The 24,211-nt window shown below is 35.9% G+C and overlaps 2 protein-coding genes across 11 annotated transcripts in view; one reads left to right on the top strand and one right to left on the bottom strand.

Moving 5' to 3' along the window:
- Window positions 1–6,651: 6,651 nt before the first annotated feature.
- slc19a1 (solute carrier family 19 member 1) lies at window positions 6,652–18,323 on the top strand. 7 transcript variants are annotated; one of them, XM_079627950.1, is made up of 8 exons: window positions 6,652–6,746; window positions 6,833–6,883; window positions 7,480–7,552; window positions 7,785–8,086; window positions 9,781–10,561; window positions 15,418–15,610; window positions 15,959–16,100; window positions 16,971–18,323. In XM_079627950.1, exons 4-8 carry the CDS (start codon window positions 7,814–7,816, stop codon window positions 17,169–17,171), a joined length of 1,590 nt encoding a protein of 529 aa, XP_079484076.1. In that variant the 5' UTR covers window positions 6,652–6,746; window positions 6,833–6,883; window positions 7,480–7,552; window positions 7,785–7,813; the 3' UTR covers window positions 17,172–18,323. The 7 variants fall into 7 exon arrangements, with proteins under 7 accessions (XP_079484076.1, XP_079484080.1, XP_079484077.1 ...); XM_079627954.1 differs by lacking the exon at window positions 6,833–6,883 and having other exon boundaries at window positions 6,658–6,746; window positions 7,487–7,552; window positions 16,971–17,195; window positions 17,659–18,323; XM_079627953.1 differs by lacking the exon at window positions 6,833–6,883 and having other exon boundaries at window positions 6,681–6,746; window positions 16,971–17,195; window positions 17,659–18,323.
- Window positions 18,324–18,795: 472 nt separating this feature from the next.
- The window catches only part of col18a1b (collagen type XVIII alpha 1 chain b), a 72,334-nt gene continuing 66,918 nt past the window's right edge, over window positions 18,796–24,211 (bottom strand). For 3 of the 4 annotated variants that reach the window (XM_079627945.1, XM_079627944.1, XM_079627943.1), the window contains exons 34-38: window positions 24,055–24,087; window positions 21,883–22,254; window positions 20,818–21,015; window positions 20,618–20,733; window positions 18,796–20,526 (exon numbers count right to left, since the gene is read on the bottom strand). In XM_079627945.1, coding sequence (XP_079484071.1) covers window positions 20,322–20,526; window positions 20,618–20,733; window positions 20,818–21,015; window positions 21,883–22,254; window positions 24,055–24,087 — 924 coding nt within the window. In that variant the 3' untranslated portion in view covers window positions 18,796–20,321. Of the gene's footprint in view, window positions 20,527–20,617; window positions 20,734–20,817; window positions 21,016–21,882; window positions 22,255–23,602; window positions 23,873–24,014; window positions 24,088–24,211 lie in introns of those variants that run through there. The other variant, XM_079627946.1, reaches the window with a different exon arrangement.

Below are 24,211 nucleotides of genomic sequence, written 5' to 3'. Positions count from 1 at the left end.
TCCAAGGTTTAGGACACATTTATATTTTTAAATATCTCATGAGCCCCTATTCATTATCATATGTTTAAATAAACAATGTTTCATTATGTGGATTTGTGTGATTTAGGGGACATCAGGAATGTTTGCAACAGTAGTTTTTGCCTTAACATTTGGGATGTAATACATATATACTCTTCCTGTCTGTTCAGGCATGATGTTTCTAGTTTTATTTTATTATTAAAGTTAAAGTTTTGAGTTGATGCTATATTTAAAATGATATGTCAATATAAGTCAAATGTGGATTTTTGCTAATAAAATTTACTGTTTTAAGTAAGAGAAAGAGTGAAAAATTGTCCTAGGGAAAACAACTTTTCTTACATCATAAATTCACCTCATAATATGACACCTTTAGGGTATAATTTAAAGGCATGTTTGATATACTTTCCAGGACAGGTTTGGAGATATTGAACTCAATGAGTGTATGACATGTCACTATGGTACCTCTGTATCACAATACCCAGTCTGCATTGCCCCCAGCAAGGAGAACAGCCTCAATTCAGTCATCGACATTCCCTGGTACACACATCATTTCAGTTATCTAATGGGCCCAGAGAGGCATGAAGGACAAAGAAGCAGCAAACTCAATACACAGTACAGGCCACTCTCCAAAGTAGTATTACAGAATAGTCTATTGACTATATTCACTAATTAGCTAAACAGATTTATTTAACTTATGAACCTGATGAGCCTAATGGCTTAACAATTCATAACAACCATTGTATAATGTTTGTTATTATGATGTGATTTGGTTGTCGGTAGTTGTTTTTTAGTACCAAACCTTTAGTATGTTACTACTATTTGTTTCTTTTAAAATACATTGATTTTGTCATGAAAATAGCCATATATGCAGGTATGGCAATACAAAAAACAAACAAACATAATTGTTGTGAAAGAAAAGAAAGTGAGGACTGTGAGCTTGATACCTGTGAAAGTGGAATTATCAGGTTTATCACCTGCATGGGACCAAATATTAGACTGTTCTATCTGAAGGGGCTGAATGTTCCTGGTTGTATAAAGTAATCAATCAACGGGCATCTGAATAAAATGTAGGTGTTTTTCCCTTCTTTATATCCTCAGTATTCTCAGTTATTTATGTTTATATTTAATAATTTAGCAGACGCATTTATCCAAAGTGATTTAGGAATGAGGAGAACAATATAAGTAATCAAACCAACAATATGCAAGTGCTTTGACTAGTCCCAGTTTGTCTAGCACAGTACACATAGCACAACGTTTTTAATATATAATATATATAGAGTAAGTGTTAGTATTGGGTCGTGTTGACAAAAAAACGTCTTCAGTCGTTTCTTGAAAATGGCTAAAGACTCAGCAGCTCGGGTTGAATTAGGCAATTGATTTTTTAAGGCTATGGACAGTATATTTTGATTGCCTAGGTAATGAAAGCATATATCCTGAAATCCCTCTGAAATTCTTTTTTCATCTTGTGTGTAAACAAATTGAAAAAAATGTTTTGCACCGGTCATTCCACCAGCATGGAACAGTCAAAGTAAATGCCCGTGAAAGTAATTTTGTGCCTCTTTGCGATGGCACCACAAGGTGCCGTTCACTTGCAAGCTTCTGGAGAGCACGTAAGTCTCAAGTAGAGAGTTTAAGTATAGGGGTCCAAAACCAGTGGTTGTTATGTAGGCAAACATCAGTGCCTTGAATTTGAAGCGAGCGGCAATTGGCAACCAGTGCAAGTTTATGAAGAGAGGTCTGACGTGCGTTCTCTTCGGCTTGTTTAAAGACCACTCTTGCTGCAGCATTCTGGATCAGTTGCAGGGGTTTAACAGTGCATGCTTGCCAAGAGAGCATTACAATAGTCAAGTCTCTGGATAGAACAAGAGCTTGGACAGGGAGTTGTGTAGCCTGTTCCGATTCGAAGGGCCCCGATCCTAATGTTATATAAGGCACATAGAGTTGATTGACGAACCTATTTGAATGGAGAACTTGTGATGAAGTGTTGGGTTGGCTGAGACCACAAGCAGTTCTGTCTTCACAAGGTTGAGTTGAAGGTGGTGGTCTTTCACCCAGCAAGTAATGTCTCTCAGGCAGGCTGAGATGCAAGCAGCTAACGTCGGATCAGCTGGCTGGAATGAGTTGTGTGTCATCAGCATAGCAGTAATAGTTAACAGTCTTTTACAGTCTATTAGCATGGAAAAAGCATGTTTCTGAATGACAGGTTCTAGTGATGACATGTAGATGGAGAAGAGAAGTGGTCCAAGCACTGAGCCCTGAGGCACCCCAGTAACTAGATGTTGGGACTTAAGACACCTCACCCCTCCACAACACCCTGAATAATCTTTCACTTGTGGTGAAAAAAAGTCCAAAATACACATTTAGGTCTTTATTTTACTACACTTTTTCTATTTGCATCTGTAGATTTCTCCTAAATTCAACAAAAGTTGGCGTTCTAAATCAATGCGCTGCTTCGCGATCTCTGTCTGCTTCCTTTAATCGCACAGATAGCTGGGAAGCTCTCTCTCTCCTGTACATTGTTGTCGGATCCAAATATGGTAATTTCCTTTTTATCAGCAACCAATCGTGAAAGTACAATGGGCATTTAACTCTAAAAGCGAAATCTCATTGGCTCAAAATCTCAAAAATAGTCATTAATCTAGCTTACACATTTACCCAAATTATTATACGCCTGTTTAACCAAAGCGTTACGCCCAAACCACACCTATGAATAATGAAGCTACTTCAGACCAACCCATTTTAGATTTGCGTCGGGCGCAAGAGTAATTTATTCCGCCAGTATAATAGCAACAGCACCCGGGATCCGCCCACAAAGTTACTTGCGTTTCGCATTTGTTACTTGCGTTTCAGATCATTAAAATAGGACCCATTGTGTCTGTAAATAGTTGTTTCCACTAAAAAAGTATGAATTATTACATTACAAATCTTTAAATGCCTTTTTCTCAAAATTAGTTTTTTGTCATTCTCCAGTACAAACATCTCAGCCTATGTAGCACATATGTACACCAAACTTTCCAGTTATACACTTAGCAGTATTCTGAAGATATTTTCAGAGGGATTTGTTAATAAATCATTCCTGGCCTGATTTATGTGACATTTTAATAAAAAAAATATGCCGAAAATTGATTTTTTTAAGGCTATGGACAGTATATTTTGATTCCTATAGGTAATGAAAGCATATATCCTGAAATCCCTCTAAAATTATTTTTTCATCTTGTGTGTAAACAAAATCATATGGCTTTATCATATGTTGAGATCTATCTAAAATATATGCAAAATTGGGCATATTTAATGAAATAATGCCTAATTTGCATAATTAAACATACAAATTTCAAAAACTTGTAATAATTTTTTTTATATACTTGTGTAAGTATCAACTGAGGAAGTTTCATGGTGATATATATTATTTCAAAATGTTACCCTATATTCACCTGTAGTGTCTCGCCTTAAGCAGTAGGGTTATTCGAGCCTGCTTAAATGCTGTGGGAATGGTACCAGTGAGAAGAGAGGTGTTGATGATGTAAATGAGTGCAGGTACAACTGAAGAAGAAAAGGCTTGAAGGAGATGAGTGGGGGTAGGATCAAGCAGACAGGATGCAGGGTGATTGTAAAGGATGAGTTTGGAAACTTCTGCCTCCGAGAGCACAGAGAAGGGGAGAAGGTGTATCTTTGCTATTAAAGATGTGTGTGTCAGTTTGCGGTGTGGAAAAACTGTCTTCTGATAGTTGTTGTTTTATTTATGAAGAATGAACACATTATTATATATGAGCATTAAAAGCCTGATGTATCTGATATGTGCCAGATAAATCAAGCGAAGCGCTAGTGGCAGGTCACGTCAGTCAAGCTCGCATCAGCTGACTCTTAGTTGATCCACGTCTACCTAGGAATACGACGCCTATCACAGCATTCCTGTTGCTCAGGAGCTAATTACTCTCCTCCATCATCAGCTTCTCCTCTTGTCCAGTCAGGACAGGCCTTCTGATATTCCTCTTCGAATCAGACTTATTTTTCTTGAATCACGTTGTACATTAAATCATTGAAAATTAATATTATCTGTAATACTTTTATGTTGGTTCTGTTCTGTTTACCCTGAGGGAAGTTATTGTTGCTGTTATCCATGCTAAACTGCATGGATGGGCAGGGAGTTATTGCCCAGAACATAACCATAACGCCAATCCAAACTGTATGCTATTTGTCAATCATCTTTGACGATAGTGGTCCTAACAGAAATGCTGAATTTAAGGAGATGCATGATGCAGAGAAATCACAGGCTTTTAAAAGGGTGGTAAAATGCCCTTTTCACAAGATGTAAAATAAATCTCTGATGTCCCCAGAGTGTGTATGTGTGTGTGTGTGAAGTTTTAGCACAAAATACCCCACAGATATTTTTATATAGCATGTTAAAGTTATCACTTTTTGAGGGTTTGCAAAAACGCACCGTTTTGTGCCTGAATAAATTATACCAAATCATAATAAATTACCTTGCAAAAAATGTGGAATCATCTGTACAGTTTCTTTTTTTCTTTTCTTTTTTTTTTACACATTTCAACACCAAAATATGTGTAGATGGGGGCTAAGAGTTAATGCACCATTTCTCTAACACTGGAGAATTATGTGTCCATCTCAACAGCCAGAGGCTGCATTTCCTTTATTCTCAGAGGAACAAAAGACAACAGCTTGACAGCTTGAGTCTGTCTCTCACACAAAGCTTTTTACCTCTGACCTGGACCCTAATGCATCTGCACAGTACAAAATACATAGTATGCTGTTGATGTTAATGTGCATAATTTCCATGTGATATATTCTTGAATATATGTCAGCCTTTGGTTTTAGGAAATTTAATTCGACTTTCGAACTTTTGAGTAAGGAAACAAATAGTGCCAAGTATAAATATTTCACGTGGTGCTGATGCAAACACAGTGCAAAGCAAGGGTGTAAAATGTACATTAAAATTGTTATGTGTCGCCTATGAAGTAACCAGACTTCCTTATAACCTGCAAGCTATCAATAGGCTCGTTTGAGATGCCAAACACCTCACGTTGAATACAGATGAGGAGAAGTTTAGGTAGAAGCATTTTTATCTCTGTGGACCGGTAGTCTACAGTATGTAAGCAAATGCAAATATTGTGTTCTTTACTGTTGATGTATGTAATATTGCTCGGAGTGAAAAAGCTTACAAGAAAGAAAAAAAAGAGTAAACGGACTTGATTTCTTCTATCAACAATTTATTGGATTGTTGGTATTTGACAGTTTATATTTTGATTCAAAATTACGATTACAAGATTATGGTTTTAAAAAAATAAGGATGTGCACGGATAATTTCTTTATAAAAAATACTAATATTCCATAATAAACAAGAATCGTCAATTTTAATTTTTTGCTTACTTTACTTTACGTGTCTTTAACTACTATTTACTAACATTTAAATTAATGATTTGATACAATGCACTTGTGTATACATGTTTTTACATTGTGTTCTTATATATATTTTTAAATGTGCATCTAATAACAACTGAGTTACACTGACACTGTAGCCTATACGAATGTACACTGTAGGCTACCTAACATTTTTGTTATGTAAGTGCATAGTAATTAAAGACACCTAATATAAAGTGTGACCATATTGGTTGTATGTATTTTGTCAGTGATAAGAGATAATGACTTATTATATTAATAGTCAAGTTATTTTCCATTAGCTAAATGAACCTTTCAGAGAGAGAGAGAGAGAGAGAGAGAGAGAGAGAGAGAGAGAGAGAGAGAGAGAGAGAGAGAGAGAGAGAGAGAGAGCACAGTTCAGCCTGTGATGTGCACAATTAACTTTCTTGGCACTTGAACTTCAGTATAAGTGATGTGACTGCTAATGCAGGATTTACTATGTTATAAAAAAAGAGTGATGAATGGAAGCTTCTTACAGCATCTAATAATGCTGTGAATAAATGGCTGAGAAAAAAATGCAAATAAGTAACTTAAAGATAAAACATGCTTGATTATGACAAGGACTCTTTAAAAGTATTCTTTTCTTTCTATAATAAACAAACAAGGGTGCATTCGGGTATACAGATATCAAATAAATACGTTGTAAAGCTCAGAAATATTTAAAGTCTTGATAGCCTTATTCAGAGATTCTCTTATATTATTTACATACCGTCTTACCTCAGTCAACAAAATCGTAAAAAAGAGTTTCTGATTAGTAAACAAATTCTCACTTAAATTCCATGCTTGGAGCGCCCTCTTTTGGCAAAGCATAACATTACACAGCTGCAGAATCCTCGGCTTCAAAATTCACGCAAGATGAATAACTATATAATTTATGTAGATAAACGTTAAGCAATAAGAAATTCCCAAAAATCATTGGAAATTTGTATTGGGCTATACAATTTTACATAATAATTAAACAGCTCTGTTTTGACTCATTATTGATAAGACTGACAAATATTTTACGTGGAAATAAGTGGGCTTCATTAAACTCCCCAGAGACAGTGACCTCGGTTCAGTGTCAGTTTACTCGAGACCGATTCATTCAGAACAGTTGTGTGAAATGTTCAATGCTATGGTTCAATGAAAAGTTCATTAAAAAAAGATCCGACTCAAAAGTACGATTCGTTCATCAAGATAAACATCCGGTGCGCATGCGCAGAAAGTCAGTGGGTCATTGGGCGCGCGCGACTGCAGCAGGCACGCATGTGTCTCGTGGATTTTAGACTGAACGGTTCTCAGTGACATATTTGGTACGTGTTGTCATCTCGTTCTGATGGGTTAAAGTCTGTCGCGGTGTGCATAAAAAACTTGCACTATAACATTTTCAGTCTCACAGATTATTAGACTCAGCACGAAAGGATTTAAATTGACCGCAGGAAAGCAACAGGCAAGTTTAACTCGAATCTGCTCCATGCGTACTTGAATATTAGTAGGATTATATGCAAACAATATCAAGAGAGTACGAGATATTACCCATTGACAAGCAGACTTGGTCGTCATTAAATGTGCATTAGAGCTGACATTGCGCTTTTAGACATTTGATTTGTGAATACAATTTACTCAGTGTGTTTCACTTTATTTTACAGTTCGTGCACTTAATTTACGTGTACTTACAGTGTACGTTACTTAAGGCAGGTTAGGTTTAGGGGTAGGTTCAGAGGGGTTAAGTACATAGGCTAGTATGTACATGGGGAACAGGACTGTAAAATAAAGTGACATCACTCAGTGTGTTACTGTACGTTTACAGTAAGTTCACTTTCATTAGAGCCAATAACTCATGTCTGGAAACTCCTTTGACGGACACATTACTGTAACTTTCTTGTAGAGATTTAAGTTTGGTGGTCTATATTGTTTAATATTTATTATTTAGTTATGAAAGACCCAAGAACAAGAAAATCACAGACTAATCTATATACTACATTTAAATCTATTAACATTTCATTATAAAAATCAAACTAACAATTTGATTTACCTTTGTGCTACTTTACAGAATCACAATGTGGGTTCCAGTAAGGTAGCATTTTCGACGGAGCTGGAACCTGGAAGTTGAGCAAAGGTGAATACTTGCACTCAAAAAAATGTCAGCTTGTAGCTGTTTAACACATTGCTGTATCAGTATGAAAGTGTCCTCTCAGTAATAGTTAACACAGCGCATGTTTTAGGATTTACTGGCTTGGACAGTCGCTTGGTTGTTACCAGTCTATGACCTCTGTTAAACTGCTAAGCCTTCAGCTATTAACTTGGACATTAACATTCCTTCTGCATTTTTACATCATTAAATAATTCAGCTTTACAGCATCAGTTGTATTGCTGTAACATGGTGGAAGTGATTATATGCAATGAAAGGACAGAGGATAGTAAGGAGGAAATGAGGACCGATGTCAATGGACACACTGCGGAAAATGTGGCTCCAGAGTCAGTCATCTTTGAAACCAAGGAAGACCTGGAAACCCAAACGCAGAAGACCAGTTCCTGGATATGGTCTGTTGTTTACCTTTGTTTCTATGGCTTCATGGTGCAGCTGAAGCCTGGAGAGCCCTTTATCACACCATACCTGCTCAGTACAGAGAAGAACTTCACCAGATATCAGGTGTGGTGCTATTCTACTTTTATTCTAATCTTATTCTAGTTTGTGAAAAAACACTTTGTGTTTGTTTTCCATTTTTCTAAACACTGAAACTTGAGAGACTGTTTACATACTACAGTATACATTTATTTTGTTGCCAATACTTAGTCGATACACAGTTATGATTGTGTAACTTATAACTCTGACACCGCTGCTGGGTTCTGGCAAACCATGTGAATGTGGTCAGAGTTCACATTCCTCCAAAGTGGGTCAGATTTGCTTTGAGGAAGGACCGAGATCATGCCCACTCATTAGCGTGATCAACATAATTACTTTTTTGTAAACACTTCTAAATCCTGAATTACAAAATTAATTTGCCTCTTAACTTATAAAGCTCTAACTGAATGTTTTTTAGTAAGGTCAGTGCCAATGATTTGACAAAAGCCATAAAATTAGTCAACCACATGCAGAGATTATCCGTTTGCGAATTTTCACTGCAAAGTAGACCAAGTGCTATGTTTTATCTGGTTATAGCCCTGTGTCTATGTCATAGATTAAGACACTTCTGTTTAGCCCAAGTTCTCTTTCACATTATATATTTTATTACATGTTCAAAATGTTTTACTAACTAAAAGGACTCCCAAAAACTGTTACAACATCATACTTATGTATCTGATTAGACAAAAAAGGGATTTTTTTTCAGTCTGCTAAGGTAACTAAATGCATGTCTATGTATTGCATTAGGCAGAGTAGGGATCATTCATTTGGTTTTTGTTTATTTCTCCTGAAAATATTTAGCCTGTCTCTGTGACGTGTTGCCACAACTGTATATTGACAGTTATTACCCGTGTCCGTTAAATTTAAAACTTATACGAGTCGAATACAATTAAACTAGAAGTACACAAATGCTGATGTTACATTTATTCTGTATAATTGTAATAGTGGTATGCAATAATTGTAACCATAATGAAAAAAGCTCCATAAATATGAATTATTTTATATGAACATACATACTAATGTTATTCAATACAAAACGTGAATAAAATGTTATTTAATACAAAGTTATTTGAGCACGCACTGAAGCGAGCTCAGCTGCAGACTTCTTCCTGACAGTCAAAGTAGCACTACATTGTGAAACTGCTGACTTGTAGGAAGAATTGCTAATGTTAAGGGGCCATACTTTTAAGGGGCCATTTTTACAGGGCCATACTATTACATATCTGTACATACATAAAACAACACAGTATGTGAACACACAGCAAGTAAGAAAAAGTCTGATGAGGAAAATACTTATTTAGAAATATTTTAAACCTCAAAGAGACACTTTTTAAATGTAAAAAAAATGTTTTTAAAAATCTACGCCTTGTCCACATTTTAATTTAACAATCAAATGTATTCTGGGATGCCATGTGTGCTCTCCATGTACACTACCCTCATCTCAGATGGCACATTCTCACTTTAACCCTGAGTCATTCTAAACTGGAAAAATGGAATCCTTGGCTATCTTGTTTCACACTGCTATTAATTATGCTAACAATTAATCATGGCTATAATTCATAATCTGATGTTTAACACTGTATACTCCTGGTGGTGGAGGTACGGTAAGTAAGTGCATTGTCTATTATGTTATTACTGATGTTACATTTGAGCATTTAAATATCCCTGCTCTCCCTCTACCCCATATAAGATGTAACAATGACTTTCTGTGATCTTTTCAGGTTACCAATGAGATCACCCCAGTCCTCACATATTCCTATATGGCCGTGCTGGTGCCTGTGTTTCTGCTGACAGATTACCTACGCTACAAACCTGTGCTGATCCTTCAGAGCTTGAGTCATGTTTCCATTTGGCTCTTGCTGCTTTTGGGCTACTCGTTGCTGGAGATGCAGTTTATGGAGTTCTTTTACGGCATCACCATGGCTGCCCGTGTGGCATACTCCTCCTACATATTCTCGCTAGTACCAGCGACTGTTTACCAGCGTGTAGCCAGCTACTCCCGCTCAGCTGTGCTCATGGGAGTCTTCACGAGCTCTGTGCTGGGTCAGATGTGTTTGTCACTAGGGAATGTATCATACATGACGTTAAGCGTGGTCTCTCTGGGGTTTGTCATTTTTGGGCTTCTCTTGTCCTTCTGCTTACCATGGCCCAAACGTAGCATGTTTTTCAACCAAGCCCGTCTAGAGAAGGAGAGGAAGGAAGCAGCTCAATCGGAATTGGCCAGAATTAATCCAGAAAAGAAGGATGGCAGTGTGGCAGCACTGGGCAGTAACCACAATTCCCTCTCCTGGGCAAATTCGGTGTTTGTTCAGATGCTGAAGGAGTTAAAGAATGTTGTGAAGGTACCTAGTTTAAGGCTTTGGAGCTTGTGGTGGGTGTTCAACTCCACTGGTTACTATTTAGTTGTGTTTTATGTGCACATCCTGTGGAATAAAGTCTACCCTGCCACAGAAAACAAACATGTCTACAATGGAGCGGTTGAGGCTGCCTCTACATTATTAGGTAAGACAGATTATATCTTGTTATACTACAGGGCCATTGAATGCTTGAATCTGATTGGTTGACGAACGTTCTGAGGTGTGCAATTATTTTCAGGGAACCGCACGGCTAAAGTAGTTCCAGGCACGTCTTGACCTCATTACAGTTCCATATCACTTCGCGTAGTCAACTGTAATAACGGAAAATATATACAATTCATAACAAGAAAAACCGCAGCCCCATGCGCTTGATCTGCAATTTCCAATGTCTAACTTCACAATCAATGGAAACATGCAGTTTAATTTGAATAAATAAAGTATAGCCTACAGTCCTATACATAATCAATAGAAAATTAAACTGAATATTTAAATAAATTGATAGTCCTGTTGCACGGGTTTTCGTAATTGAAGATAATATAACAAATAAATAAAATTGATAGGCCTATACTTGATAAAAGGGCTTTGTGTTTCATTTATTAGTCTAGTCTACTGTCACTAATAGAAAAAAAAGAATGAACGAATTAATTAAAACGAATTGAATTAATAAATAAATAATAATATTGACGCACAGGCTTCTCTCTAAGGCCAGTTCGTCCCCTTGGAATTATAAGGTTCTATCTGACATTTTTGTCAAAATTGAGTTATTCACATTCTTATTCTGTGACAACTTATTTACATTATGTGATGTTTTGTTTAAGTTGTGTACATTTTGGAACTTTTTATTAAAAAAACAAAAAGGTTCTATCTACAAAGTCAAACTCTAACTTGGCTCTATAAGGTTCTATCTGCGTGAGCCAATCAGCACTTCGAATGCACAGAAGCTCTCCATGTTTAAATTCATGCCACTAGCAGATAGAGAGTTTTATAAGTCTGTGTTTTAAAAAATGAGTCATAGAGAGTATTATAGTTCTGTCTTTTAAAAATGAGTCTGACATTTTTTGTGATTATATAGTCAGTGAATCATTTTTCAATGATTATTGAACTTTCTGAATTAATTTGCTAAAGCATGTATGTTTTCTTGCAGTTTTTAAAGTCTTAAAATGTCTTCATTTTTACAATATTAAGCCTTAAAGGTCAAATAGTCAACAATTTAATTGATGGGGTCTTAATTACAACAATAAACGTTAGCATGTTATTTCAGCCATACTGATGCCTAGAGAGGAAGCCATTTTACCTGGCCCACTTTAGGTGGAATAAAGTCCTGCTCAGATGTATTACAGTAGCTGCTTTCTGTCTAAACACACGAAAGATTAAAGTAACAATTTCTGCAATAATGTGTTTAATTACCCATCAAATTGGTACCAACAATTAACATCTGCACTGGACAAAATATTTAGACATACCTTGCTTAATTTGAAATGTCCTAAATACATGGAAGTGCTAAAAATATGAAATAAATGTCATTGGAAGGATAAAATTTTACTTTCTAACACATGTTGAGACATTGTTACAACATTAATTTAATATTTAATGTTCAAATAATGTTTTATTTGTTTTATTATAGGCAGATAGAACCTTATAATTCTAAGCGAAAAGTGTTTTTTTTAGAATTAGAAGGTTCTATCTGCATTTGACCCATTCCAAAAATCCCCATTTACAAATTTGAGAGGATTTTGATATTGTATATTTAGAATACATTTAGGGTCCCTGTTATTTTCATGTTTGAAAGAAACTTGTTCCCTATATAAATTTTCTTATATGTAATGCAAAAACTTTGAAGCTCAATATCTCAAAACTGCTCAGAACGCATATAGAACCTTATAATTCCAAGGGGACGAGTTATGAATGTAATTTGATACTTAAGACTGATCATGCACGCGTTTTCAGCGCGTTCAGTCTGTGTTCACAGCGGTGTTTAAAATCTGCTGCATTCACAGTCAGAGAATGTTTCTGGTTAAGTGTGTCCCCAGCATTAGTCTGCTATCAGCGGCTCAAACCTCCGTTACTAACTCTAAAATTACGTTTTGGAATTAGCAACGGAGCATGGGTTTAGATGCGCAAGGAATTAGTCCTACATACAAGAGCGTTTTAATGACAAAAACTTTACAAACATCTTGAAATACATAATCTGAACAATATTTCGAGGTGTGGTAACTGTAGTATAAGCGGAATAATTGACTCCAGGCCGTTGAATTATTATAAAAATAATGCACACCCGAGGTGTAACTCCGCTTCGCGTCGTGACCGCATTACCACCTCGGGTGTGCATTATTTTTATAATAATTCAACGGCCTGTCGTCAATTATTCCTTACTTGTAGTTGCTATATTTGTTAAATTAAAACAACAACAAATAATCTCAACCACAGAATCAGGTTTTTTGTAAGTATCATCCGCTCTGATTTCTTAAAGGGGTTGTTCACCTAAAAATTCTGTCATAATTTACTCACCCTCAAGTTGTTCCAAACCTGTATGAATTTATTTATTCTGATGAACACAGAAGAAGATATTTTGAAGAATTTCAGTAACCAAACAGTTTATTGACCCCATTAATTTCCATAGGATGGAAAAAAACAATACTATGAAAGTCAATGGGGTCCATCAACTGTTTGGTTTATCATTCAACACAATTTTTACTTTTGGGTGAACTATCCCTTTAAAATGCATATGCATTATACAGTTGGCAAGGGTACTGCCTACCAACTGTTGATTTATTTCAGTGTGGACGCCGCTTACTTAAACCAGTGTTCAAAATTAAAGATGCACAATATATCAGTTATCAGCCTCCAACATTTTTATTTTATTTTTTTAGTCATCATCTTACACAAAATTATTGGGATAGCAATAAGTTAAGGCAAAGATTTAAAAAAAAAAGTCGGCATAAAATAAAAATTCACCCTATCTATAACTTTATGAATTTTATTGATCATATTGTGAACAATTCACCTATGCATATGTTTTGATCTGATCATTTTAAATCAAAATGTCATATGATGTTATGCCATACTTCTCCAATCATGTAGTCTGTTTAAACCCCAGCCCTTTTTTACATTTGATTGCAAGTTTGTATTCAGATATGCCTTCATCCAATTAACTGATGTATAGAATCAAGTCCCCATCCTACATGTTTTTTTTTTTTTTTGGTAATCTGTTGAAAAACTGTCTGGGATATACGTCACAATATGGAATCAAAGATCTGTTGCTACTTCTGTTTCATCTCCACTTTAGCACTTGTGTTTTTTTAAAAAGAGGGCAAGTCATTGTGAGTTGCTGTCTGAGTGTAATGATAACAGCTCTGCATTTATGTGTAGTAGTACAACATGAGTTCAGTCAGGACCACTTGAGTCAAAAATACCATAGACAATTATTTTATTCAAAATGTGTTAAATTTTTTATTTGCATGATTGTTATAGTTACATTTGGCAGTATGGCTCTGTTCTGAGTTACCCATCATTTTCATGAGCTCCATGAAAGCTAGTCAGGGAACAGCAGCAGCTTCTGGGGACAATCTCCCATTTAAAACTAGGAAATCAGCAAAAACAAATCCCCCTATTGAGAACAGAGCATGCATCAATGAAAACAGAATGACACTGATTAAGTTAAACAGAAGTTAGAGGAGGAGCTAGGGGAGGAGGTGGGTTGCAAGCAATGCATTGGAAGCAGCCAAGCAAGCAGATTGAGAATGCATTTAAATAAGGCGCCCTGTTTGAAAGGGACCAATTGAGTTCTTAGAAATCGGATCAGCTGTTAGGTCTGGGTATCAGCTGATAGCTGAGCTTGACTATGCGGCCTCCATGAACTGACGCTGAACGCTATATTTATGTTTATTAATTAAAGCTAGGAATTACTCCCATCTAGCGGTGAAATTGTATATGACTACCAACTGAATATTACTTTCTAGCCCCTCCCATTCCGAGGGCGTTTTAACTCCTACGGTGGCCGTATTATTTCAAATCTGCCGGCATTTGCGAGTAATCTCCCCGTCGCATTCGTCACTGTGCCTCTGAGTGTAAAAAACGCGAAAGGCGAAGCTTGCATTTCCAGGTATGTCCCTCTTTGGCTAATGTATTTTCAAGATGGAGGTGCAACATGGCTTCCGCCATTCGATCGACTCACTCGTATGTATTATAAATGGCAGATTCTACACTTACAAGAATACTTGATTAGTTGGTAGAAGGAATTATACATTAATGAGCACATATCATTTTGAAAGAAAGTGTTTTTGCTAAGAATTAACTTAACAAATTACACAGTGTAGCTTTAAAACTACATCAAACTATGTATTTTGAATTGCATCTGGCGATAATTAAACCACTTTAGCTGACAAACTATACAGTTTTAGATTTTTGTAATTCTTACATTATAATTTAAACAAAATACTATGGATTTATAAATTCAGCCATTTATTGGTTATCGACCAATAAATCGGCCAATAATGATCTGCTAGCAATAATGGGTCATCAGAGTTCCCAACGCAAGTCATTGTGACCTAGAGTTTTTTTACTAGGATCTTGACGTTTGATCTTCTCCGCATTAATCAAAATCCTAATTGAGGTTTACATGATACATGATGGTTTACTATTACTATTGGCGAGAACAAGCAAAGTTCATGTTCCTCAACCTTTGAGCTTGGGCATGACACATGCTTGGCAAACAAAAACAACAACAACAAAAACATGTAAACCAGGATTCCTTATTCCTAGTGCTGGAAAGCTACTTCCCTGCTGAGTTTTTAGTTGATTCAGGTGCATTTAATCAGAGTTGGAGCTTTACTCTGCAGGAAAGCATCTCTCCATGACAAGGAATGAAGAACCCATGGTGTAAATGACACAAGAAGACAAATATTTGCAAGCAGCTTTTCAGATTTTCATGCACAAATTTGGACTTGGTGAGAATAGATGTTTGTTAATCAGCATGACAATCACACTTCATGTGCTCCATAGGTGCAATCGCGTCATTTGCAGCAGGCTATGTGAAAATTCGATGGAATCTGTGGTCTGAACTGGTGATTGGATTGATTACTGCGGCACAGGCTGGTCTACTGCTTCTCATGGGCCTCACAGGAAATATCTGGGTTTGCTATGTGTCATATGCCCTTTTCAGAGGCTTCTACCAGTTCCTTGTGCCTATTGCCATGTGAGTGATATAAAGCTATTTGTTTAATTTTATTATTAAATGTATGTAAAAGATTTTTTCATGTGTTTTTTTATTAAAAACCCACATTAAACAACGATTGCGCATATTGCATAAAAACTTTTGAAGTGACTGAGGAGGAGATGAGTTGTATGCACCTGTAAAAACATTTAATTCACAGAGAGAAAGAACTTGAAGTTTGTTGTAGTTTAAAACATGTGGAGCTTTTGATGAAAGAAAAACACTAAGGAAATTAAACCATTTAAAGAAAATAAACTTTTTTACAGTTATCCAGATGTCTGTTCTCTGCATTTTGTCCCTAAATAATTAATTTTGTGTTTTTTCTTTCAGTTTCCAGATTGCCTCCTCTCTCACTAAAGAATTGTGTGCTTTAGTGTTTGGAGTAAACACTTTTCTTGGAACAATTCTGAAGACGGTCATCACTATAATTGTGGTTGATAAGAGTGGATTGGGTTTGGATGTTCATTCTCAGGTGTGTAAAATTCTAGGTTGACTTCTGTTAATAGTTACACACAGATAAACAGGACCAATACTAAATACTTGAGTCACTTTTTCAAAACTCTTCACACAGTTCCCTTTGCTAACTTTCAGCTTGGCTTCACAGCTTGATTTCACAATCAAGATGCTCTAAAACTACCAAAACACTTCATACATGTCTCAAATCAACTCATTCTTCCATAACACTAGCAAAGGTTATCACCCAACAAACACACTTTGTCATAAACAATGACCTTTAAAACATGTAGCATTACACAATGATTTCTTTTGTAAAATATTTTCACAAAACAATAATGAAACCTCCCTACGGTTCAAAATACACTGCAGAATATGTTACATGGTCATTGTTTACATTACAGCTCAAAATTATTCCTAAGTTTTCCCCCTTTTGTATAGAGGGTAATGAAATTGAAAGACAAACACCTGTGTAGGGGTACAGCTACTTTAAACTTATGTTTAAAGGGTTAGTTTACCCAAACATGAACATTCTGTCAATATTTACTCTCCTTTATGTCGTTCCAAAACCGTAAGACTTTCATTCATCTTTGGAACACAAATTAAGATATTTGTATTGAAATCTGAGAGCTTTCTGTGCCTCCATTTACAGTCCGCACAACTATCACTTTGATGTATCAAAAACTTCATAAAGATCGTAAAACTTTATATGATGAACAGATTGAATTTATTATTTTATTCACATATAAACATTGATCAAGAGTTTTGAAAAAGTGACCCAAGTATTATGAAATGGGTCATAGCGTTAAAACAAAAAGAAAAGAATAAATTACAGTAACATAATGCAGAATGATTTTGGCCTGATTCTGTTTCTCTCTTTCTCTTGCAGTTTTTTGTTTATTTCTTTTACTTCACTCTGTTGACTGTGATTTATCTGGGATGTAGTGCCTTTATCATCACATGTCATTACCGTAATAAAAGATCAGGACAGGAGGCTACGGAAGTAGCCATAGCCACTGAACTTAGTCCCATGGCATCAGCTGCCAGTGACGGCACAACCGCACATAATGGAGCCAGCATCAAGACATGAGATTCAAAGGAATTGTGCCTACAGGTGGAGTTTCTACATCTCTTTAACTGTTACTTCAAAATCAGAACATTTTATTTTAAGTATGAATAGTCCTGGTTTCATCATTTTATACGTTTTTTAAAATTGTTTTTTCCTCATCAAAATCTAATTGTACATTTTCGGATCGAGATATTGTCAGATCTGGATGTCTTTTGTTGTTTGTCATGTTATAAAGTTATCTTTGTCAGGGTTAATAAAATCATTTTATAAGGAATTTTTGGAAGCCAAACATGGCAAGGATTACTCTATAACTTCAGATTACAGTGATGCCAGTATTATTTGCAGCTACCGGTAAATATTAAAGTTTAAATAATTACTATTGCACAACATTTGTAATTCTGTTAATTAATTGACCAAGTGGTGTTCCAGGCTGATTTTTAGTATATGTCCTTAGAATATGTGATCGGTATCCAGTGTGGGATTTGTGTATCCTTTTCTTTCGCTCCAGGATCGCTCAGAAATGGGTTCTTCTCACCAGTACGCAGGAGTGGGAAATGGATAACCTGTAGTGGAGCAAACGTGCTGTGATAACTGAATGTTCCTGATAACTGATAACTGAACAGGGAGGGGAAATTGCTGCATTCACACTGTTGCTCAATTCTGTGCAATGCTTGTTGACATGCATAGTTTGATTCTTTAGTTCTTTTGGAAACATTTTTATTGACAATGGAAAAATGATGCTAAGTAACTGGCCATGTTTTTCAATGTGAACATCTTTATAGAACCTGTATAAAAGAAATTTCGATAACACTTTTTCACTAGTTAACTAATTTAGTTAACAAACTAAAAATGTCCAATACGTCTACAGCATTTATTAATCTTAATTCATTTCAACAATTATGGTACTGATATATTATTAAAATCAAAAGCTGTATTAATAAATACTGCAACAAATGCTCATTGTTAGTTCATGTTAGTTTATACATTAACTTATGTTAACAAATGAGACATTGTGAAGTGTTACAGAAATTTCACACAAACAAGATTGTATTGTACACAGGACACTTGCTGTATTTTAAAATAAATACTACTGATTTTATATATTATAGTGTGATCACATTCTAGGATCTCTAGACCATGTATAATTACAAATAAATTGTTATTAAATTAAAATTTTTAAGTAATTTTTATTTGTATTACAATTTTAAATCCCATATTGCTTAAAAGCAGCTTTAGAGAAAAACATGCCTTAATATTCAACAACAGCAGCCAAGTTTAAGGTGACTATGGCATGGACAAAAAAACTCCATGTCTGTAATAAAGGGAAGAAATCTTGAGAGAAACCAGATTTAAAACACAAAAGACTCAATATTATCTAGTCACTGTGTAATAGAAGTCATCTGTTAATATAGTACACTGAGTAATTGAACATGTTGTTACTAAGACAATGTTTAAACTTTAACGAAAATGTTTAAATAAAAAGGATAATGATTAGCTTGTAGGTTTTGTTCTTGTTCCATCTCTTGACAGGAGTAATGGAGGTAGTTTTAAATGAAATGCCAATTGCTGTCTGGTAAAGCTGAAGCTGACTGATGTCAGAACTTGTATCCCAAGGTGGAAAAAAGGAAAACAAATGACAGACAGCTAGTGTTTGTATAAATGACCTTTATTTTTTATAGTTGCAGAAGTAGGTATCCAAACAATTGGTTACAATTTTGGCAGACATGCCTGGAATGGTGGATAACTATATCTCTCATAAAGGTTGGGATATAAATTAGGTGTATGCCTGGCTGAAGTGAGGGGTCTACTAGACTAACTCATAGTATGTCTGAGCCCCAACCATTGTCAGTGTAGCGATGATAAAATCAGTCTGATACAATCATATTTCTGGATCTGGCATTTTGCACCATCTGATTGAGACCGCTGCAAGCTACAGCTTGAATCTCTTTGACTGTCTCTTTATACAACAACACTGTGAGGTTTTACTGTTTGTATCACTGTTATGGTTGTCTCTGTTTACAAATAGAAACATCATAAATGCATTAATGGGATCTTTAAGGAACGCTTTCTACCATTACATAATTATGGCACCATGCAAGTGCCTTTTTGTGATTTGAGCTATAGTCACTGAATCATTCACGAAAAAACACAGGTTCATTCAGTAACAAAACCACACTACTGTGTGTTGCTTGCAGACACAATGGTGGCTCATGCTTGGGCTTTTTCCAGGTGGAGCTAATTAAACAAGAGTTTATACTGTTCGAATGATATGGATCGGTATGACCATAGGCCTACCGAATAATGACTTCATTTTCCAGATAAATATTACAGAATTTTTAAGAGTGAAACTACCAGTGACATGTAAAACATAGGTTGTATTTATTAATTAATGTAAGTGCCATTCGAAATGCAGTAAATAAAAGTAAAAATGGCTTTTTGAGATTTTTTAGTGGTCACATTTGATTTGAACTTTAGAATACAGCAGGTGGTGGTAGAATAGAGAGACTGCAATGGGCTAAAACTCTTTAAAATTGTGTTTAAGTTATGTAAAAAAAAATGAATGAATAAAAAACAATGATTTACCTATTTTTATTTAAGTCATCTTTCTTTAGAGAAAGTCAACTAGTCTTTTTGCATTACAATCATGGAATGTTTGATGTGATTGATTTGCAAAGTATAAACATCTAGAAAGGTTACATAAAAGGTTATATAAAATCATTTAAATAGTAATGTGAATTAAAATGGTAATGACAACAAAGTAGTTCAAAGAGAATTAGCTGTTTTGGCTAGACATTGTGAAGGTACTACAAAACACCCATTTTAAAACCAGATGTATTGTAAAAATTATTTTGGACTTAATGTGTTCTATATTATCCTGTCATGTGTGAAAATACAACAACGTACATTTTTATAAAAAATATATAAAAAACAGTAAATTTAGTCTAAATATTTCTAAATTGCATATTTTCTGCAATGATACAATGTTTGTTGTAAAGCTTATGGTGTAAGGAGGAGCAACGTATATCTTTTGATATACTGATGACTGTCACACAGCAGTTAATACATAAAAAATAAATTGTCAGAATTTGAATCTAAAATACATGTAGATGAACATACATACAGTTTGTGGTGTGACTCGACGCCAAATTTGGTCTTGCACACGTTTTTGGTTTACTCAGCAATGTAGCTGTTCTCAATGCACAGTACGATAAAAGAGCTGGCGCAGCCACGTGGCAACTGCTGAAGTAGGTAGCCATCTTGGAGAGAGGAAGCCATGCCAGTGACGGCATGACTACCACTTCGCCATGTCTCACAGTAGCTGTCTGTTTGCCTGTTTCCACCAGTGCTTGATCCATGCCATACCATCTTCTCTGGCCTATTAAAGTGGTTATGGAGAAAATAAATGTCAGTTTAATCATTTCTGTTAAGGTTCGAGTTGTTAAGGAATATGTCTTAGACCCCCTTACCAGGCATCATCATTGAGAACATCTCGACCGTCAAACGAGTAGATGCGCACATCATCATTCAACCTGCCCTCTGAGTCACTAAAGATAGACTCCCAGTTGCTGAATAATTCCTCATCCTGTGGTGAAGATATTAAACAGCTTTATAAAAGACTACAGTATTTACTGTAAAAAAAGCGTTTGCGACAAATTAAGGATCTTACTTGAAGATTTACTATAGGAAACAGATCCCTGTCATTCTTTCGAACAATACTGTGTAGATCCTGTAACCGGGATGACAGAAAAGCCCTGAATGTTCCTCTGAGCCCAATTGCTTGGGCCTGTAAGAAGCACTGGTGGTCTACACCTCTAATATCCCGCATGTCGCCCCGTTGGGGTGAGTTGAGAGCAATCAGGTGCAGCTAGAGTGACAAAACAGATAGTTATTATAAGATAACTTGACAATAAGTTTATATTACAAACAATATAGATTATATAAAAGGAAATTATTTTCTATTGTTAACAAATTGCCAATTATGCACCAATGCTACAATTTTCTGTCATTATCATTTGTTGACAATCAAGTATTCATTACTTCAATGAGCTCATTCTTTCTGCCTTAAATTATTACATTAATACATTTTTAGCTAACTGTGATTTGTATATGTACATTTCTGAAATATATAACTTAGACAATTACCTCTGATAACAGATCACTCTATGAATGTGGACTCATGCATTTTCCGTAAAGCTGCTTTGAAACGATGTGTATTGTGAAAAGCGCTATACAAATAAATGTGAATTGAACTGAAATATTATTTGTTTGTTTGTGTACAATACATGCTTGAATGTCACTTTTTTTGTGTGTGACTGTTACACTGAACTGACCTGAGCTGAATAATGACAATGGGCCTCATTCACCAACCGTTCTTACGAAGAAATGTGTTCATAAACCCCACTTACGTACTTATATTTAAAATACACTATGGACTTATTTGTGGTCTTCCCATTTATGTAGTATACGATAGTATCTGTTACAATCTGTAAAAATGCTGCTAAATTGTCAACTTTTTTTTACCTTGAGACAAGAGTAGAATAATGTCACCTGGTTTTACATTATTACACATTATTTTATAAATACATTTTGTGAATGCTTGTTAAGCAAGCCTTTCAGCAATCCATTAGAAATTGATGATTGTTTGCAGTTTGATGGAAATTACTTCCTAGTCATTTGTTGGACAAATAGACAAGCAAACAATTATTCCTCATAAAAATGATGAGGTGCTTACTGCATGGCCTGCTGTGTGTGCGTGAGCTGGAAGCTTGGCTTCTTCAATGACAGGCCTGAGGTGATGCGTACGTTCATATCTTCTGTCAGGATCACCGGACCGATCTGGGTGGCTGCCGTGAATGTGCTTTCTGGAATCAGGATAGTGCTGGTAAATTGGGTCGACTGATGGCGAGTACCGTGGATCAGTTGGAGAAAAGGAGTGTGGATCTGTATGTCTGTGGTATGGGTCATATGATGGCTGGTATCTGGGATCATGTGGCACAGGATACAGGGCTTCTGGTTGTGGAGGGGCTCTTGGGCGAGAGGTAGTGGGGTAGTCCTGAGAGTAGTGAACCACTTGTGGAGGCTCCACTGCTTCCATCTGTTTATCCTAGAAACCGGCCAGGCAAAAAATAAAAAGCAATGAGAAAAATGCGGTCACATTTAGTATTGTCCAAAATGTACAGTCACCTTTACCGTTGCCTGGCAAAATTTTGTGGGTGAAATCCATTCATTTCAACAGGAATCCACGTGATCAGAAGTTTAGCATGAGGGTGGAAAATTTTCACGTGCAGATTTCGAAGTTGGTCAAAAATGTGCTATGTCGACCAACAAAAAGCTGCTTACCGTAGTTTGAAAGTGAATTCTATGTGAGTTGTGCTTCATGCATCGCTGCACTTGCATCACCTCAACCGATCTTTTTCAAACTGCTTAGTTTGAAAGTGAATTCTATGTGAGTTGTGCTTCATGCATCGCTACACTTTCCATCACCTCAACCAATCTTACAGTGACTGTAGTGCAGAAGTGTGCCAACCACACCAATTTGCACCATTAACTCGAGCAGTAGATAGCTCTGGAAGAATCACATCCAGAAATGTAAGGATCCAATGTTAAACAGAAGTGAATTATTGAGTTTCCATCTCAATTCAATCATCTTTTTAGCAGCTGTAAGAGCCATTAGTACAATGTGCCTATTAGTCCATGAGTCAGGGCCCCAAATGTGGTCCATCGGTATCACCTGGGGGGGACAAAGTCTCATATCTTGCCAAAAATCACTATGAGACTGCAACTCATACTAGAAAAAAATCACGATAGCAGTGCAGGGGTGGTAGCGAAATCACTTTTTTCAGCATATGAAGTTACTAACCCCCTAAGATAGATTCTGTTTTTTAAAACTGGTGTTTATCTGGTTTAGGTTCATGCTAGGGATATTGTCAATATTCTATAATATGGTGCTTGGTATCGTTGGAAAGGGGATCTTTAAGGCTTTTATTTAAGCCCAGGACTGAATCTGTCTGACAAACACAGAGGTCACATGACTTCTTTAAACCAGTAATAACACAGATTTTTTCACAATTTCCGCCTAAACTGTATGCTTTCTTTTATCCCTGTGGCATGAAAGAACACCACGGACACAAAACTCAACAACTTCAATACTCAAGGCACTTTGATGACTCAGAAAATGTATAATATAGGCTACAGTTTAGGCGGAAATTGTGAAAAAATTTGTTATTTCTGGTTTAAAGAAGTCATGTGACCTCTGTGTTTGTCAGACAGATTCAGTCCTGAGCTTAAATAAAAGCCTAAAAGATCCCCTTCCCAACGATACCAAGCACCATATTATAGAAAATTGACAATATCCCTAGCACGAGCCTAAACCAGATATACAACATATTTCAAAAACATAATTTATTTTAGGGGGTTAGTAACATCATATGCTGAAAAAAGTGATTTTGTTACCACCCCTGCACTGCTATCGTGATTTTTCTAATACTAGGGGTGTATACCTTGCCAAAAAACAATGATAGCCTTTGTCCCCCCGATGATACCGATCAACCCCCCTGGCTCATGGACTATATGCAAATTATTAATATTCAAGCTTGTTAGCTTGTTAATATATAATATAAATATAATATTTATAAATATCTTAATTTGTGTTCCAAAGATAAACAAGACACGCACAGTTACAGGCATGCAGAAATCAAATCAGACAATCTGAAGCTACCAAATTTCAAAACTGCATCAATGAACCATTGACAATTGACCTTTTTTTTGCCTTTGAAATGTAGATTTTATTTTGCTAATGTGACCACACATTTACTCATGGTTTAAATTGTTACAGTAATTGTTAGTCAAATGCTTATGGGCAAAGGAAGTTAAGGTTTATTAATTACTTAATTATGTTACTTACGAGACCGCGGTGGAAAGGGGTATATTCTCCAAGCTGAAACGAAACAATCAGAAACATCAAAAATGTTTAGGTTCTCAGCAAACAGATTCTTGGAAAATTACAAAAAGGATACATGTCAAGTAATAAACCTCAGGGCTAATGCAGCTAATGGCACTAA

Source organism: Phoxinus phoxinus (assembly GCF_949152265.1).
Source record: "Phoxinus phoxinus genome assembly, chromosome: 11".
In the NCBI taxonomy this organism is placed as follows: domain Eukaryota; kingdom Metazoa; phylum Chordata; class Actinopteri; order Cypriniformes; family Leuciscidae; genus Phoxinus; species Phoxinus phoxinus.
This window is presented reverse-complemented; position numbering and strand designations above follow the sequence as displayed.